The 18,356-nt window shown below is 49.0% G+C and overlaps 1 protein-coding gene across 4 annotated transcripts in view; it reads left to right on the top strand.

Annotated features, from left to right (window-relative positions):
- Positions 1-4,620: 4,620 nt before the first annotated feature.
- Positions 4,621-18,356, top strand: part of IKZF1 (IKAROS family zinc finger 1) — an 88,107-nt gene continuing 74,371 nt past the window's right edge. For all 4 annotated transcript variants that reach the window (XM_067745642.1, XM_067745643.1, XM_067745644.1 and 1 more), the window contains exons 1-2: positions 4,621-4,853; positions 17,934-17,987. In XM_067745642.1, the coding sequence (XP_067601743.1) occupies positions 17,948-17,987 (40 nt within the window). In that variant the 5' untranslated portion in view covers positions 4,621-4,853; positions 17,934-17,947. The remainder of the gene's footprint in view (positions 4,854-17,933; positions 17,988-18,356) is intronic.

Consider the following 18,356-nt stretch of genomic DNA (forward strand, 5'->3'; position numbering starts at 1 on the left):
ACCCTCTGTGTGTCCGCAGGCTTTGTGTCTGAATACCACAGAGCGTTGCACGTCAAAATGCAGTTTTTTCCACTTTTCTGGATTAGCAGTTAGAGGCCCTTCAGGGATAAGACCACATCTCATGCTTTATGGGGACTACCTGTCTCTCAAATACCACCCGCAAAGGCAGGCGCTCAATGGATACATGCTCTTTGCATAAACGAATAAATGCATCCCACCGGAAGGTGTGACACCACCAGAAATAGTGTTCCAATCCCGAACTTACCCCATACAGTCAGTGGGGGGAGGGTGACACTCAGCTCTCGGTTTTCTTTATCCTAATCTGTTCAGATCACTTCAATATCTGCTTTTCTTTTACTCACACAAAACATCTTTTCATTGGAAGGCTTTTGGGTGATTCTATCTCCTCCAAATCACTATATCTGACTCAGTTTGTTTTTCAGTTGCTTCTAAGCAAACGATATTGATAAAAAGTCACTGTTTTTGAGAGTCTAAGTGTATTCTTCTTACAAATACCGAAGGGAATAAGGTGAAAAAATTATCGTAAAGTGGGAAGGATTTGGTTGTCAGCTGCATCACATCCTTGATTCAAAGCCCAGCTGCACTGCTGCATTTCTCTGAGTTTCAAAACCAGGAGCCACGGAGCCTCTGGGGAGGACATGGTGCACCCTGAGGGGTCTCCTTCTGGGTCCCCAGGCATTTCCCACCCAGTCTCTGCCAGCTGGACGGTCTTGGCTCTGCATGAGCCGCCCCCCACACCTCCCCACCCCTGAGTCCTGGTTCTTCACTTCCAAACCCAAGAAGTGAACCCCAAGGAAAAGGGTCGAGGCCTTGCCCCAGGCTGGAAAGCTTTGGTTTTCAAAAACAGAAGAAGCAGAAGCTGGAGATCATAAAAACTGGGAAAAAGAAACCAGAGCAGCAGAGCCCTTGTTGCAGAAGTTTCATCCCAGTGCTTGGTCTTTTTCCTCAAGTTCATGATCCTTCACACCATACAGAACCACAAGCGTTCTGTATGAGTTTCACACTACAGAAAGATAACAGAATTTCATTTTTTACAGAAAACTTTATCTATTATTTAACAAGATACTTACTATTTAACAAGATACTTACTATTTCTCAACTGCTGGAGGCAAAGGGATGCTCATTTTATTGCTGTTTAATAGATTTCCTTAAAGAAAAAAACACCATCATCATCGTAATTACTTACATACATTATCTCATTCAATTTCTCTGAATTCTAGCAACACCATTGGAAAGTAGGTATGCTCTGCAGGTGACAAACTGAAACTCAGAGAGGTTAAGTAACTTACCAAGACTCACACAGCTAGTAAGAAACAAAACTAATAACCACACTTATCACCTCAACTATCCTTTTCCTCTACAAAACTCACTCTCCTTTAAAATGCAATCCAGGCTCCACCAGAACAAAAGCACCCGTAACTGACTCCATTATTATAGTAAGTTCTGAATAAGTAGACTTTGATTAATTCTATAGGTGTTTTTATTCTTCTGAGAAGATTATCTCGAAAGAAAAAAATGGTAATTTAGCAATTATTGTCTGAATGAACTAAGCTATTTTTAACACTCTAACGTTATGGAAACAGCTATCTATCTGTATCTATCTATCTATACACACATATATATATATATTTCTAAAGAAACAAAATGACACCTATAACTTTTTAGAGGATCACACCTGTTTCAATTTCCACTGATACGTTTTCTCCTCCAATGTGTTTTTTAATGTTTATCGTTTTTATTTTTTATCGAATGAAAGATTCTTTAAATTATATAGTCCTTTACACTTTAAAAAGTTTCACACACGTGGTTTCACGTAATCCCATAATAACCCTTCTTTTAATCCCCTACCCCTATATAGATCCTCCAATATGCTTCTACTGTTGTCTTCAGCAGCTTTAACTTCTGATGGAAGGGTCATCTCTGGCCCCACGGAGTCTTATCCACAGACCCAGGTTACAGGCCGAGTTCCTTCCGCTCCACCTCTTTGCGGTGGTACATGAGACTGGCTAGTAATAGTAGAGTTCATAATAAATAATAATTACTGCTCACAGAGTCCTCCTCTCTGCTATGGCAAGAAGCATATGGCAAGGAGTTTTGTATGTGATCTACTTTATTCACCAACAATTCTGGGAGGTAGCTTATATTATTACCGTCAATGTGTAGATGGGGAAACTGAAGCTCAGAGAGGTTAGTGACCTCGGTCAAGGTCACACAGCCCAACGGCCTGGGCTCCTAGCCTCATGCTCTTCTGCCTCAGGAGGCTTTGCCTTGGTGGGATGAACACATCTGAGTCCTTGACACGCACTCCTGGGGACCATGGCACACATTTAAAGAGAGGAGCCTGGGGGGCGGAGCTAAGAGTGTCGCACTCATCCAAGGTCATGACCCCTCCACCGGGTCATCTGCCTCCCTTGGGGCCCTGCACCCTATGTTTATTGCCTCATTGAATCTTGACAAGGACTCTTTAGGATGAAGTAGCGTTTATTTCTTTTGCAGATAAAGAAGACGAGGTTCAGAGAGGTTCAATAACTTTCCCAAGGGCACACAGGTAAGGGAAGGACTAGGAATTAAGTCAATGAACCTTCTACAAGTCCAGCCTCCTCTGGGCTTTTAAGCACGGAGTTAACTGTCTCGGGGTCGCAGAAGGGGTCCAGCAAGAACTTGGCGCATGCTGTTTGCAGCTCAAGGATGGTAGGAGAGACTTCTCCCAGGGATGGCAGAGGCAAAGGTGGTCAACAGGGCCCCTGGCCCCGCCACGAGCAGCCTCCTTAGACGGGCCACAGCCTTCCCTGGCCTCACTCAGCTGCCCGTTCCCTTTGCCCGGAGCCACTTCTCTCCACTTGGAAGGCCTGCCCAGCCTCCCGCTTCGAGGCCCCAGAGCCCTATTCTCGCTCTTCCCATGGAAAGACGCGGTCCCGTTTTGTTTGTCCTGCTCGCAGGGATGCGCCGGCGTTTATCTGAGCCTTACCGATGCGCCCCTGCAAGTCTTGAAAGGCCGCGGTCTTGGCTCGTGTAACAGACCCTCCCCTGGCGCCTGGGCGGGGGTTGGGGGCGATGCCCAGCACAAATCTGTTGAATTCATGACTCCTGCTCTTCTGCTCAAATTGAGCACTCTCGCCGGGCTCCTGCCGGGTGGGGCCTGCGTGATCAGAATGACGGACTCCTCGCGGAGGACGAAGAGGTGCGCCATCAGAGCCGGCATTCCCGTTTGAATCGATACTCAGCGCCTTACACTCCCGCTTCGGGGCTCGCGGAGGGAGAGGCTGAGGCACAGAGAGCCGAGGAGGGGTTACAGGTTTGCCTTCCGAGCCGCCCGCGCCGCCGCCGCCGCCGCCGCCCTTTCACACTCGCGTGTGCACACAGGCCAAGCCGGAAGGCGCGATCCTAACTTGTGCCTCGAGCGGGTGGGAGGGAAGAGAGACGAGAGGTATTCCATTGGTTGTCTGGGAAAATGAATTGCACCTTCCCCTCACTTGCGGAGGATCAACTTTTCCCACCCCCTCGGGTGGGCACTCATAACCTGGGGTCGCAGCCAGAACCGGGGATGCAAGTGGCCCTAGCTGGAGGGAAACGAAGCCGGGCGGGCAGTGGGCTGCCCTAGACGTCGGGGAAAGTGCTTCACGGGACCCCGAGTGCCCCGGGCGGGCGAGCACGCGGGTGCCCCGACGAGTGGCCCGGGGCACAGGGTTGCGGGTCCCCGGGAGGGCGCCCCGGCTTCAGCGGCCCCGCACGCGTCGTCCGCGCCGGACCCCCAAGGGTTAAGCGCGGACCCCGCGGCGCGGTGGCAGACACGCCAGCCAGCCCGGGACGCGGAAAGGCGGTCACCGCCGGCCGCGCGGGGCCGCGGCGGGATGCGGCGCTGGAATGAGGAAGCGCGGCGGCGCGGGGAGGGCTGGGGCGCGCGGGCGCGGGGGTGGCGGCGGCGCGCCCAGCGGGCCCGGCACAGGCGAGCGGGCTGCAGCCGGCGGCGGCGCCAGCAGGTACTGCCCGTGCCCGCTGCCGCCCCGAGAGCCTGGGCTCGGGGGGGGCCGGCGTCCAGCCCAGCGCGGCGGCAAAGTTTGCGCGCGCGGCCCCTGAGTTGCGGTCGGGACGGCGCAGCGCGAGCGGGCGACCGGCGGCAGAGGCGACGCGCCCCGCTCCGCGTCCCGCTCCGCGTCCCGCTGCGAGCCCCGTTCCGAGTCCCGCGCCGCGCCCGCTTCCGAGTCCCGCCCCACGACCCGTCCCCGTCCCTCTCCGAGCCCCGCTCCGCGTCCCGCCCCCCTTCCGGCTCCTGTCCCGCTCGGTGCCGGAGCGTGCGCGGGGTCCGAGGCGGCGGCGGGGCAGGGCGCGCCGGGACCGGCTTGGCGCGCAGCCCCAAAGTTTGTGGAGCGCGGGCTGCGGGCGCGCGCTCGGGCCGGTCGGCCGCAGGTGGCTGAGCGCTGGCCCGCGGGGGCGCGGAGCGGAGCCCAGGTGCGCGGCCCGTGGGCGGCGCTGTGCGCGCGGGACGGGCCGACCGGCCGGGAGCGCGAAAGCCTGGTGGCGGCCGGCGGGGGGTGGGGAGCGCAGAGGAGAAATGGGGAACAATGCGAGTGAGCAACTTCAGGAAGTCATTGTGAAAGAAAGCTGGGAAGAGCTGGGCGGCCGAGCGAGCCGGGCGCTCTGACAAGTGCCTGCGCGGCCCGCGCCCGGGGCGGCGTCTGCGGCGACGGTCCTGGGTCCCCGCGGAGCGCAGCCGAGCCCGGGCGGGACGCTTGGCCGCGGCGAGGGGGCCGAGCAGGCGAGCCCGGCTCCGAGGTTGCTCTTGGCGCCCGAGGATCGGTCTTGGACCCCCAGAGTGCGACGCACACATCCACGTGAGTGTTTCCAGGTAGAATTTCCGTAGGAAAACGTGGATTAAAAAAAGAGAGAGAAAGAAAGAAAAGACGAGGCGGTTAGATGTGTAAGTCCTGGTTTCGCTCGGGTCCGCCTCTCCCCTCTGGGGACAGTGGGAGCGCTGACTTTTGTCAAAGCCTGGGCCACTTGGTGCTGTGACTGCAGGTGCAGGGCAGGCCGGCCGCGGGACACCTGTGAGCCGCCCCGCTGTCCCCGTGGGGAGGACACCGTGGTCCCTGTCGTGTTTAAATCGATCTACGCTTATATAGTGAGATCACGGAAGTCAGCCTTTATAAAGTCATTCATAACGCGCTTTCTTTTCTTATTTTTGACGTGAGAGCTTTTTGTTTATACTGTAAAATAAACAGATCGAGTCTGAACTTGCTTTCCGCAAAATCGGAATTATCCCGGTTTGAAAAGTTGGTAGTACTTTTGCCGAGTGCCGTTTTGGCTGTCAGGTTACGAAACCCCTCGGTCAAAAGGCGTCGGGTTACTTGCGACTGTATTTGAAACGTGTTTGAAAAATTCGTCAAGGATCCTTGGTGATTCCTAAGGAATCTCCTGAAGGTGTGATTGTTTTTTCTTCTAAGTTGGAGGCACGGAGTGTAGCATCTGGAGAAGCAAAAAGGGTTACGATTCGATTCGCAGGGTCTGATCCGGCACTTCCAAATGCAGCTTTCAAATGCAGTTCCCATTCTCTCTGGACTGCAGCCCCCGGAGTGAATGTCAAGGCCCTGTGCTTCCCTCAATTTCAACACTCAAAATTCCCCACCCTGCTCCCCACGGGGTATTTCAGCTCTGAGGTACCTTATTTTAAACTTGGAAAGACAAACTGGTATTGAAGAAATATCTCCTTCACCTTCTGTTAAAAGTTAAAAAAAAAAAAAGGAAGCTGAAAATATTTAATATGCATAATATTTAAACTTTCATGGAAATTTCAGTGATTTTAAGGATTGGTTCACTTTGGTTGAGGGGAGAGTGGAACCTGCAGGAAACGGTCTGAGCCTCTTGAATTCACTGCTTTGTCTGAAGATGTTTATTTGTTGAGGTTATTTGGATTCATCTTTTATATGGGATTTTTAAAGTAATAATTCAAGTATTATATGTGTTGCAATTGTTTCAGTGACAAATTAGATTATTTGATATGTGGCTTAAAATTTAAGCAGTCACAGATATCTCTAACCGGAAGATTACTTGCTTACATTCCAGATTATACAGAACGTGTTAAAAAATAATTTGTGTGCACAGATATAAATAATGATGTCGCATTTAAAAATCCTATACAACTTGGGTTTGATATAGTGTATCCGATTTCAGAACTTCCCATGGTCATACATGTTTATACCTTTTTTACCTGGGAAAAAAATATGTGTTTCCTGGCCTCAAAGTCCACCAGAGCTGAAGACCAAAACATGTCACTGAGTTAAATGGTCAGGTTTTCTTCCCGTCCTGTTTCTTGGTGATAGTTGAAGGCAGCAGTTTCAGAAACTCCTCCTTGCTTCTTTAATTAATCAATGTTTTAATGAAAGTGCTACATCTTGGGAAACTACATATCCTCGGAAATTCAGGAGCATCGTAACAATAAAAGCCCATCATCACGGCCTCGTGGGATGAGCCCACAGGTCCGTGAATCAAAGTATGTTGCATTTGGGTCTTTTGAGAAGTATGTCTGAAGTCTCCTGAGAGAAGGTAACCAGTGGTTTCCTTGCAGCCATTTCCCTTGTTGAAAATTAAGATCACAGCCAATTTCCTGGCCAAGAGGCTGCAGCCAGTAGTGCTGGGACCACTGTGTCTTCCTCACTGGAGGCCTAGATTCTGAGGATCGTGGTTCTTTGGTTTGGGGATCTTTTCCCCTTGGCTTGAATTTGTGTGTCTCACGTTGGGTCCTGTGTAGGAGCATATTGTCAATATAAACGTCAAACTCTTGAAGTTTGAGGGGACCTGGTGTATATATACAGTCTACTACGTGCCATGCTGTGAAACACCTCCACCCCACCTGTCCACGTGTCGTGTGTATCCTTCACGGTTACATGTGTATTAATAAATACAGGAAATAAAGACATTATGTGACCATATGCACACACACAGGGAGTACACACAGCGTGGGGAGAGACGCAGGGGGCAGAGTGGGAAAGGGTTATAACATCAAACACACCTGACCTGAGTACGAAAGCCCCTCCTTTTTGGGTTTTGGTTGGTTAGTTTGATTTTTACCTTTTACTAAAACAAGACAGCTTTTCCTGCTTGGAATGGTGAATTTAAGCATAAGTGACGTTAGTACTCTGGGTGTCTGCCTCACGTATTTGCAGTTAACCCAGAATTCATCAAGGGTAGCAGCGTTCAGAGGCGTTTTTGTTTCTTTTTCCCGCCTCTAATATTTGTCATTATGAAATACTTTCACTACGAATTAACTCTTGGTTTTGTTGCCTTATTTGAATGGAGACTTATATCAGTGGATCCAGCTCACAGAGAGCGACCCTTTGGGGTTGACTGACAGCCCTTGCTATTGCTCTTTTTTTTAATTATCATTTTTAAAATTTCATTGAGGCATAGTTGATTTACAATGTTGTGTTAATTTCCGCTATTTCTACACACACATTTTTGGGTGCTGTGACTCCCACTTGTGGCCATAAGACCTTGCCCCTCCAGCCCTGATGATTACCGTTAGTCCCTGTCTGGTGTCGGTCCGTTTGTACCTGCAGAGCCCTCAGGCATGTGTGTGGCATCATTCCATGTCACTGGAGAAAACACAAGATGTAAAAGCGACAAGTGACCCATCCTTTTGAGGCTGACAAGGGGAGAACCGTTGATCCAGTTGACACCTTGAGACAGATCATTTTGGTTTTGCTCAGAACAGGCACATGTACACGTGTGATCCAGACCTTGGGCAGGTTGCATTTCAGAGCATAGGCATTACACACACACACACACACACACACACACACACACACACATTTAAAATCCAGATGAGGAGGGAGACAGGGGTTCATCAGGGACGTGGGCCTCCCAAAGCAGACTCAAGCCACACCAGCAAAACTGGTTTTATCATGGGGTCGACCAAATGCCCACCCTGGTTTCTCCACGGAGATCTGGCATGTTGTTGTTCTTCGCAGTGTAATAAATGACTCTGCACTGCAGGTTATCCTTCGGCATCTCCTGTGATATATGTTCACGTCCTTCCCTTTTCAGTGTCGTTGCTTTAATAGCTTGTGTTTGACATCACTTCGAAACGTTTGATGATAGTCTAACAAATATTTGTAAGACGTTAGGGAACATTAAAAGTGAAATGCTGCATCAGTACAAGTGAAACAGAGCAAACAAAAGAAGCTTTGCAGAGAGCCCCAGGGGGGAGAGGTGGGCAGGGCCCACCCTGCTTTGGTGTGTATTTGGTTGGGGGCCAGGAGTCACTCCTGAGAAGGGCCTGGTGGGGAGGCAGCCCAGGCCTCCTCTGCAGGAAATGGCCTCATCCCTTGAGTCCGTCTTTTTTTCCTTCTCCTGTTTTGCTGCAATGAACAGGTGGGTGGATGCCTTGGGTGCCTCCCACGATCCACCTGGGGATGAACTGTGAAAAATGGTGAAAACCCCGAGTCCAGGCCTGGGGGCCGCCTGCCTTCCCCACCACAGGCCTGGCTCTGTCTCCCTTCTCCCAGGGCCGTTTGTTTCTGCCTTTGGGGTGCTCAGAATGCCTGTTGACTAAAAGAGGTCCCGCTCCCACCCGCCGCAAGCCCGCCAAGTCAGACGTCCTAATCTGTAAACCCGTTTTGGTCAGGACAGGAAGCACGGGCTCCCTTCCTGCCCGTGTTTTCCTGAGAGAAAACTACCTTCCCTCCTTTTTTGCATATTTGGCAAATGGGCCCACCTTCCTCTCCACCCCAGTGGAAGGCGAGGAGGGCAGTGACGAGGTGAAGGAGACAGCAGGGTCCCTTGCAGGTGGCTGAGTCCAGGGGCTTCTGCGCAGCTCAGGGTCCGAAGGCCCCAGGCCTCCAAGGTAGGACTGGGGGGCAGCCCCCCTGGGTCTCCAGGGGCCACAGGCTCCTGGGTGAGATCGCCCATTTCTTTGCTGCTTTTCCACAGATGGGATGTTCCCAGCGTGCACTCTCCTCCTTCCCAGGGCAGCCTACAGCCCAGCCCCTGCCTGGCACCCCTCCCGTTGTCTGTCCTGGGTGATGGAGAGCCTCATTACCTTCCATGTGCTCTCTCTGCTTTCGGGGGTCCCCGCTTCACCTCCTGATGGCTTACGGCACAGGGCCACGGCTTAACGAATTGCTGAAGATGGGCCCCAATGAGTGGGAAAGCTCCTCCTTCAGCTTTTCTCATTCAAGTGTGCAATGATTCGTTTTTCTTCAGCAGTCAGCTCACTGCTAAAAGAAATCTGACTCTCTTCCTGCCATGTTCGCGCCAAAAGTGAGCTCTCATGGACGTGCAGTTGGTGCAGGGCTTCTGGGGTGTGTTGAGGGCAGGTGCAGTGTGCGAGGGTCCCAGCTTTGTTATTTCATCCCTTCCCTCCCTCCTTCCTCTCTGTCTCTGCCTCTGTGTCTCCATCTTCCTTCTGTCTCTCATGTGTGGGGTTTTTGCAGAGACGACTAAGAACTGCATAAAGAATTTGTAAATGACCTTACACATGCTGAAATAGACTTCTGGGCTCCATTGTGGAGTTCACATGCTAAAATTGACACTCGAAAGCTTTTTCGGGCAGTTTGAAACTGTCTAAAATTGAACAAGATGGTTTGGATTAGAGTCCTTTTCTAAAGCTAGGGGTTCCACGGCGAATATTGATTCATCAGTTTTTGGTAGATTTTTGTTCTTACATCAAACTTTCACTGGCACACTTGGAGCATATGAAATAGCACGTGAGACACCTCCTTAGACCAAATGGGGAAAATGTTTAATTTAGAATCTTTAGGAGAAATGAAAATGAGGGATTGATCTCTTATAAGCTGACTTTGGAGGCACTCTGAAATGAACTCCGGTGCTTTTAATGGAAACTAGAGAGAGCCGGCGACCCCCTGCTGTGAGCCCCACTTTGAGCCTGAAAAAGTGACCTTTACTTCCTCCTTTGTGCTGGGTTTTGTGTAGGGCAGTGATATTCAAAGAGATCCACAGTGGAAACATATTGATAAATTGTGTATCCTACTTCATTAAATTAAAAATCATACTGCTAATTATCTCAGGTGGTGAGAGATAATTGCAATTAATTACCATTTAAAAATGGTTTAGAAATTTCTAGGGCATTTCTACCTGCGTTTTCTCACTTCTCTCTGGAGTTGTGTTTGTTTAACCTGAATTTCAAGAATTGTCAGTTTAATTTAGAGCAGATAGCCTTTTGTAAAAGAAATGTAATTTGCTGGGAAAAAAAAAGTAAAACATTGAAAATAAATAATTTAAACTTATTTAAGGGCTGCAGAAAAATCTGACTGTAGTGTTTAAAATGAGTTTTCCTATATTTTGCTCCCTGATGGATATGAGCATTTTCTGCCTGATTATACATAAAGATGTGCTGATTTTGTAGGCCTGAAAACGAGGAAGTTGTAAGCCTCTGTGAGGTTCTACTGACGACACCCTCCCCCCACCCCCGGGTTTGCATGAGGACATTGTGGGCTGAAGGTTGTGGATGACAGAACGGACACCAAGCAGTCCTTGTTGGGCCTGCTACCCACTCGGAGGGCATATCCATATGGACCTTGTTACGTGTTCTGTTATGTTGGGCATTTTGTCCTTGGGATCCTACAAGGTTTGGGTTACAGGATAGCTCAGCTCTCTGTCTGTCACCGAATACAATGGAAATCTAGAACTTTTCTTGCTCATTTGGTCCAACTAAAGAACCCATTCAGAATATCAAGTGGTATCCTTCTGTGTGATTATTTTAGTTACTGTCAGTAGCAATCACTGTTACCAAATCATTGATACATTTGTACTTCCTTTACCCTTCTCAGATACAACTGAACTTGACTTAAGCTGACCCATTTGAAGCTGGGGTGACCAAAGTAAATTCCCAAAGTACTGAAGCTGCTAAGAGATTAAGCTGCGATTTAAGGAGCCTGATTTTTGAATTTACATTCTGTGTACTATGAACTTGGTTTTGAAAAGTGAATAGAGATGATTTTTTAAGAATTTTTATAAGAAGGCACTTCATTTTAATTCATTACAGCTGATAATTTAATTCATTACAGCTGATAATTTTGGGGTGTTGTAGACAGAACTGATCTCAGAATGCAAGTCCTTTAGGGAGAATTTCCCATTAACCTGGAAACCACATGGCCTTAACATGGAGAGTCAGCCATCAGGATGTCTGCACCCATTTCTCTCTGGAGCCAGCATCCTATGGTGCTCTGGAATACATTTTCTCTCTCTGTTTGCATCTAGATTTGTAGCTCTTGTTTCCCCACCAGCTAGGCGGGAGAGACTTTTCTAAATTAAAAAAAAAAAAAAAAGTTATATGGTAAACTGGATGGTGTCCTCGGTGGGAAAATCAACAATAGCTTTTCAGTTGTTGTTGATAAATAGATATGTATGGATTGCAAACACTGGGTATTCCTGTGGGGATTAGCATAATTTTACTTCCTTGGGTCTAAATGACATAAATATAGCTTTAAAAAGAAGCCCAATGGCCTTTGTAGAAACCTCAGTAGGACAGGTATGTTTTTCGGAGTGTTATGAGTAGACACGTGGATTTCGCTACCGTTTACAGTTTTAATTTTGAATTTTTCATGTCCGCATAAAACTTCACTGCTAAGAAGGCAAGAGGAGATACTGTATTCATGACAGCATCTTGCCTTGCTGAGTAAAAAACTGAGTTCGTATTGTAACTTTGTATTTATCTATTTTATAAAAAAATGAAAAAAAATCTTTGAAAAATAATAGGAACACAAAAACTATTCCTGGGTTCCTCTGTCTCTTCACTTTGTAATGACAAGAGATCAACACTTATGAGAATATCTGTGTAAATCATTATTTTGGTCCAGTTCCTACATTTTTCTTTAAAGATGGAGATGTCACTTCTGTTGCACAGTTGCTGGCCAAGCATGAAGTCTTCTAAAATCGGGAAGAAGGTAGAAGAAAATGATCTAAACTTAGACTTTTTACTTAAGTGATGAAGTGTAAAAGGCCATTTATATTTGAGGAAGTGACTTAGGAAATGGCCTCTGATGACGGCCAGAATCAGGAAAAGTCCTCTAAAAGAGTATGTAAATTCTGAGTGTGTCTGCCTCTCCCAGGGTTGCTGAATAAACAGCAGTTACTGTTAGTAGTTTGAGAGCCAGTGTACAGGGGTGCACACGTGAGCGGGTCTAGACACACAATAGTTGTGCAGTGCTGGACCTTCCTGGGGCACCTGAAACCCAGCTCTGGACCTGTTTTGAAAGCACAAACTGTCTCCAGCTCTGTTTTCTGTATTATTTTCTGATTTCTAATATTTCACATCTTTTTTCCTGCCTCACTTCGAGACAGGTGGCTCCATGATGGCTTTTACAAATAGTCTCACGGTTCTTTTCATTCTGTATTAAATCCCTCCTCACTAAGAATGTTTTCAGACTGCAGGGTTTTCAGCTGTTTTTTGAAGAGGCTTCCTGAGTTCCCCCGACCCTTCCTCTTTTGCATATCAGTTCCTGCCCCTAGAAAAAAAATGTGAGGACAGAATTGCACATGGGAGCTAATTTGCCCTCAGAAAGCAGGTTCACAGCAGAACAAACCGCTGGAGGAAGAGTTCTCTGTAGCTCAGTTTAAAAAAAGTGTGTGTGTGTGTGTGTGTGTGTGTGTGTGAATGCCTCAGTTAAATATGGGGGAAGGGGGGTGTGAAAGCCAAATTGGATTCCCTGCCATCCTGTTTAAATCTTGTTTTTCATTGTTATTTGCACCAGCCCTAATCTCTGTGGAATAATCATGAAAATGTGTAGATTGGCAGCTAATTTTTGAAAAATGAAAAGACTCAGAAATGGAATAACTGGGCTCCGAAGTTGTTACGTTCTCCCGACCTGTTTTGTCAAGTTCTTAGGACAGAACCAGACACAAAGACCCTGCATACTGCCTTTGCTTTCTCTTGGAAAGTTTCCTTTTTTAAGAGACAGTGTAATTCACAGTGATAGGGTAGATTTGCAAAAATAAAATCTGCCAGTCTGAAGATCAAAAGACTTTCTCTCAGCAGGAATAATGGGCTTTATTAAAGAGGTCTGTGACCTGAAACATTTTAAATAGATTATAGGCTTGGCCCGTGTTCCCCCTTCAAAATAAGCGTCATTGAGATTATAAGGAAATAACCCCAAACGTAACTCTAGTGCAACCTCACTCATCAGGGAGGAAAATAACCAATAGCATCCATTTGACCAAATAACCAGAATTTAACTACATTGTAGAAGTTTTGTGATGAAGTTTGCCTTAATTGCGGGGTATTACAAAGAACATGCTTATTTTCTGTGAAGATACAGGTAACACCCATTCCTTATCCATTTATACATTTAACATTTGGGACCGCCGCCCAAGTGGTCCTGGGTTCAGATCTCAGCTCTGTTGTCTGTTTAGATGTGTGGCCTTGGGCAGAATACTTCTTTCTTAGCCTCGGTTTTCTCATCTACAAAATGGAAAGAATAATATGGATTATGTATAATAAGAAGAATACAGTTTAATTGTAAGGATTAAAGATGCACACTTAGCAAATGGGGATTGAATACTAGATCTACAGTGGACACTCTGCCGGGCGCTCAGATGAGACAAGAGGACAACGTGGGTGGTGTCCAGGCCTGTGGGGATTATAGCAGTGACATGCCAGGCGCGTGGTAGTTGCTTCAAGAAAGCGAACTAACCCCGGTATCGTTTCCTTTCCCTCTTTTTCTGGCATATATAAGGCACTCAAGAAAGGCTATGAAATATTTCTGGACAGAAGCTCACCCACGTGGTTCGTCATAGCACATTTGTTGTGCTGTGTACTTAATTCTTTAATTGCCATTAATCAGGGTTGCTTGGAGAGTCATCAAACTGTGATTCGTGACAAGCATCTGGCTTTTCATTTTGACTTCATTAATCCAGACTCACCGTTTTGGGTTATGGAAAAGCCCTGGCACCTCAGGGAAAGTGCTGTGAGGGGAGGCGGCTGAGGAGGGTCTGGGGACCCCTGCTCTCCCCGGCCCTTCCCGCCTGAGTGGTCCTCGCAGGCTCCTGCCGAGCCATTCTTCGAGCTGCTTGCTCTCCGGCGGGTAGAAATGGGGCCACTCGTCCTGGAGACGTGCCCGGGCTCCTCTCTCGGAAGCCACGACTGCCCAGGGCTGTTGGGTGCTTGTCCCCGGGGAGGCGTCCAGGTTCCAACCCCCGTGGGTATGGGAGAAGGAAAAGAAGGCGAGGTCAGGGAGGGGCTTCCAGAAGGTCTTGCTGTCCTGGCCACCGTGGAAGCAGGATGCTGTGGGCCTTCTTCCATCTTGTGCTTGGTCCTCACTGTTGCCCTGTTCTCTAGACTCCAGAGGTACGGTGGGGAGAGAGATGGGCAAGTCCCGAGCAGCAGCGGGGGAGTGACGGTCCTGACCGCAGGCTGTGCCTCCTGAAAGGACAGGCCCCGCTGGCTGCCCCTTATCTCTGCATCTGCTTGCCCGTGTGCGGGATTCAGGGCTGCTCACTCCGAAGAGACAATAAAAGCGTTCACGTCTGTAAGAGCCGCCCGGTGACGGTAATTTCCTGAGATTGTTGTGTTTTCTGCCATCAATATGTTGGCTCTGGCCTCAAATCACTGGGGCTCCCTGTGCAGAGCAGAATATGGCAATGTTCCCGTGAAATAAGTGTTCCCTCTGGCATCTCCCTTTACAGGCCTGCTGGCCTTCGTTTGGGTTTAGGTGAAGGTTTGTGAAAATAAGGTGTTAAGTCACTTTTGTGATAAACTCCCCTTCCTGACTGCAAGCTCTTTTGTGCTGAGATCAGATCAAGCCCATTTTCCATTTGACACTGGGCACGGCTTCCACGAGTCTAAACAGAAACGCGGAGCCTGGGCCGTGCCTGTGTTCCCGGAGATGGGGTTATTTCACCGTCTCCTTCGAGGCCCTTCCAGGCTGCCCTTTGGCAGCTCCTTGGTCTTGGAGGGGGTGGCGTTTCCTCTCCCTCAGACGGTTTTCCATTGTCGGATTATTCCTTGGTCTTTGCCTAAAAGCAAAGTCACTTTTACAAAAAACTCACTACTTTTTAGTCCCAAGAGATGCAAATTTCGACTTTGGGGAAGTTGGAGGGAGCTGGTCAAGCTACGCCCCGAACCACCGTGTGATGTCAGACAAGACAGGCCACGGAGTCACAGGGCCGGCGTGGACTGTGCCCTAATAGCTTACGAATCTCAAAACGATGATGCCAACAAAACATTCGTCCAATCAAGGGGGGGCAGCCCGTAAGCACAGCCCCAGGACTGCAGTGGCTGCAGGCCCACACATTGTGGGTCCGTGTAGGGTTGGTAGAGAGGGCATTTGGAATGCTAAGTGAGTCTGAGGACCTAACAGTTCCACGTGGGGTTTGCAGACATTCAGTGAAAATGGAAACAGGCCTGTGACAGGGATCCTGCATCCTCTGATCACTGGGGTCGGCTGCCTACCGCGCCCACTGTCCAGAGCACCAATGGACACTGAGGCAGGGCTGGATCCGGGGGGTGCCCTCGCCCTGCCCCCTCGGAACACACAGGCGCACGCGCCCGCCCAGCCGAGCCGGGCCTGGGCCTTAGCCACAGGCCCAGAGCATCCTTTTGCTGCTTTGTGACATGTTCTCACATCCCCCCACCAAGGGGAGCCGGGAGTGGGTAGATTTTGCCCCGACAGTGAACCCAGAGGGTCCGTAGGGTCCGGTGGGCTGGAAGGCACCTTCTCCGGCAGGGCTGGGGTGGGGGGCCATCAGCTGGGCCTTACGAAACATCTTCTCTTTTTACTCGGAAATTCCTTGAATATACAGTAGGGTATTGAGGAGATCAGTCCCTGCCACTGAGCAGTGCGAAGTCATTAAAACAAGAATGTCCATGCATATTTGTCAATTAAAAAGACACGTGTAGTAGTAAATGAAAAAATTGTTTTACAACAGTTTATTTGGAATATGTTTAGTGTCCTGTTCTTCTAAAAAGTTCTGTGTGTACACACACACACACACACACATACACACACAGAAAAAATGTGAGTAGTCCTAAGGAGTGGAAATTATGGGCATTTACTTGCCTCTGTGTTAAAACAGTTGGAAAATATGTATCACTCACACAGCAGAAAAAAGTTCAAAGTCAACAAAATAAAAATTGGGAGTTAGAGTATCATTTGTTGCTGCAACATTTGAGTTCTATCTACTATACGTCGCCCCGTCAATACGGGGACACCTTAGAACTGGTTTGTGATATTTCACTGTAACATACCGTGTTTGTCTTCAGAAAGCTGAACCTTGTATTAATGCTGCTCAGTGAACACAGAGGTTTTTCTCATTTGAGTCTGCCTTGTTTCTTTAGAATTGTTTCAGCATGTTTCAGAAGAATCATAGGTTTTTTACCTTTTTTACTGTTAAAAGGATGTGAGACTTTGGACACATTGCTTTTTGGTGACCCTAGACAGGTTTCGTGTTTGCTTCTGGGGCTAGTTTGTCTGGCTTTGCTTTTGGTGGACCCTCAGTCTTGGGGCCGAAACATAAGTGGGCCATGGGGCCTTTTTCCCTTCTGGGGTCACGGGCTGTACCCCTAAGGCCCACACTTGCCTTGGAAATTCGAGTCACAGCTCAGACTAGTGCAATGGCTTTTTCAGGAATAGATGCAAACCTTCCCCATCCAGAGCCAGTGCTGGTCATCCGTGACTCTTGGTGACTAGCGCCGCCAGGACTGAAAGTGCAAATCTGTATTCCGAATGCACCATGACGACTGTTACGTACACACACGCATGGCCTCTGTCTGCTCGGAGCTGTAGCCTCCCCTGAGAGTGTCAGGCCCCCTGAACCTTCCATCACTGTGCAGGCATCTGCTGAGAACAGGCCTGAAAGCGCAGACACACACATCTGAACAGGAGAGACAGAGGTGGTCCCCCAGAAGGAAGTGAGCTGATTTCGAGTCAAAACAGGCTCCGTTGGCTGGTTGGAGAAGGCGCTCTTCTGAAGGTTGTCCAGCAGAGCATAAACACGCAGACTTGGTGGAGGTCATCTGCTGGTGGGCCCCAGCTTTCCTACCCACGGAGCCTCCAGATGTCACCTACCGGGGCTACCTGAGACCTGTGAGGTGCAGGCCAGGACCCCGAGTGCAGAACGCAGCCATCCCTCCCTCCTGCTCGGCTGACGTGGCCTCTCCCCAGTGTTTGTGGTGGCCGCGAGCAGAACGGTCCCCGTCGCCACCCAAGGGCAGCTCCTCCAGGCTCACTTTCTCTCTTTCCACCCGCCTGAGGAGCCAGCCACGTGTCGGCAGAACAGGAAGGTCTGGGCGCTCTCCGGGTCCGGTCTGGCAGCCGTCGTGAGGTTTCCTTCTCCCCGAGTCAGAGCCTGACAGAGTCTCGGGCAGGGGCCCTGAAAGAGCGGGGGACAAAGCCAGCGGCGCGAGGCCCATCTGCCAGGCTGGAGGTGTATTTATTATTGATGGACGGAGCACGGCAGCTGCTCATATATGCAGCCCTGCCTGGGTAAATGAGACATTCTTCAGCAAATTGCTTCGTTTTCTGATTGCTGATTGTACGCGTGTCACCAAGCTGACTCAAGGTTCATCGATGCATGCTCAGTAAATTAGAAAGAACATAACTGCGGATCGGCCCAGAGAATGAATTCCGTGCCTACAATGACCCAGGGCCATTTAATTTTCTGCTTAATTTTGTTGCAGTCAGTTTGCATTTTGGGTTATTATGCAGTAGGAAATTAACAATAAATAACAAATTTGGTCCTCCTGTCCTTGTAATGATATTTTTATAAATCTTTGTAATGCTGTTTTTAAAAGGATCAAGGTCTGTGCCGGTCTGATCCTCCAGCGAGTGTGTAAGGAGGAAAGTGCATTATTCTTGGTAGATAGCCCCGTTGTTAAAGAGCTCGGCCCTTATCTCTCTTTCTCTCTCTCGTATCTTAGGAGTAATTTGCTGTCAACTAAAATCCCTTCCTCTCTTTCTCAGATCACCCGAGGACCATGGATGCTGATGAGGGTCAAGACATGTCCCAGGTTTCAGGTGAGAGCTGGTGAGATGCCCATATGGGGAGTCCAGGAAGCCTGCTCCAGTGGGCTCCCAAAGCCAAGGTGCTCGGTGGGGGGCGGGGGAGGTAGAGGGCTGTCCTGCCAAAGGAAAGGCCGAGATGGAATTGGTATCCATGTTTCACTTCAGCTCTTAGAGATTATCCCAATGTGGCAAGCTGGACAGAAAAATCTCCCTCCCAGATAAAACTGGTTTTCCTGTTACATCTGCGAGCACCTTGGAAAGGATTCAATCTATGTTGATACTCTGGGGGAGCAGAAAGGACGGGTGATCTGCCCTAGAGTCCAAACACAGGCCAGTGAAGGTGCTTGAAAGAGAGAGAGAAAGATGGAGGGAGGAGGCGGA

This window comes from Pseudorca crassidens, chromosome 8 (genome assembly GCF_039906515.1).
Source record: "Pseudorca crassidens isolate mPseCra1 chromosome 8, mPseCra1.hap1, whole genome shotgun sequence".
Lineage (NCBI taxonomy): Eukaryota > Metazoa > Chordata > Mammalia > Artiodactyla > Delphinidae > Pseudorca > Pseudorca crassidens.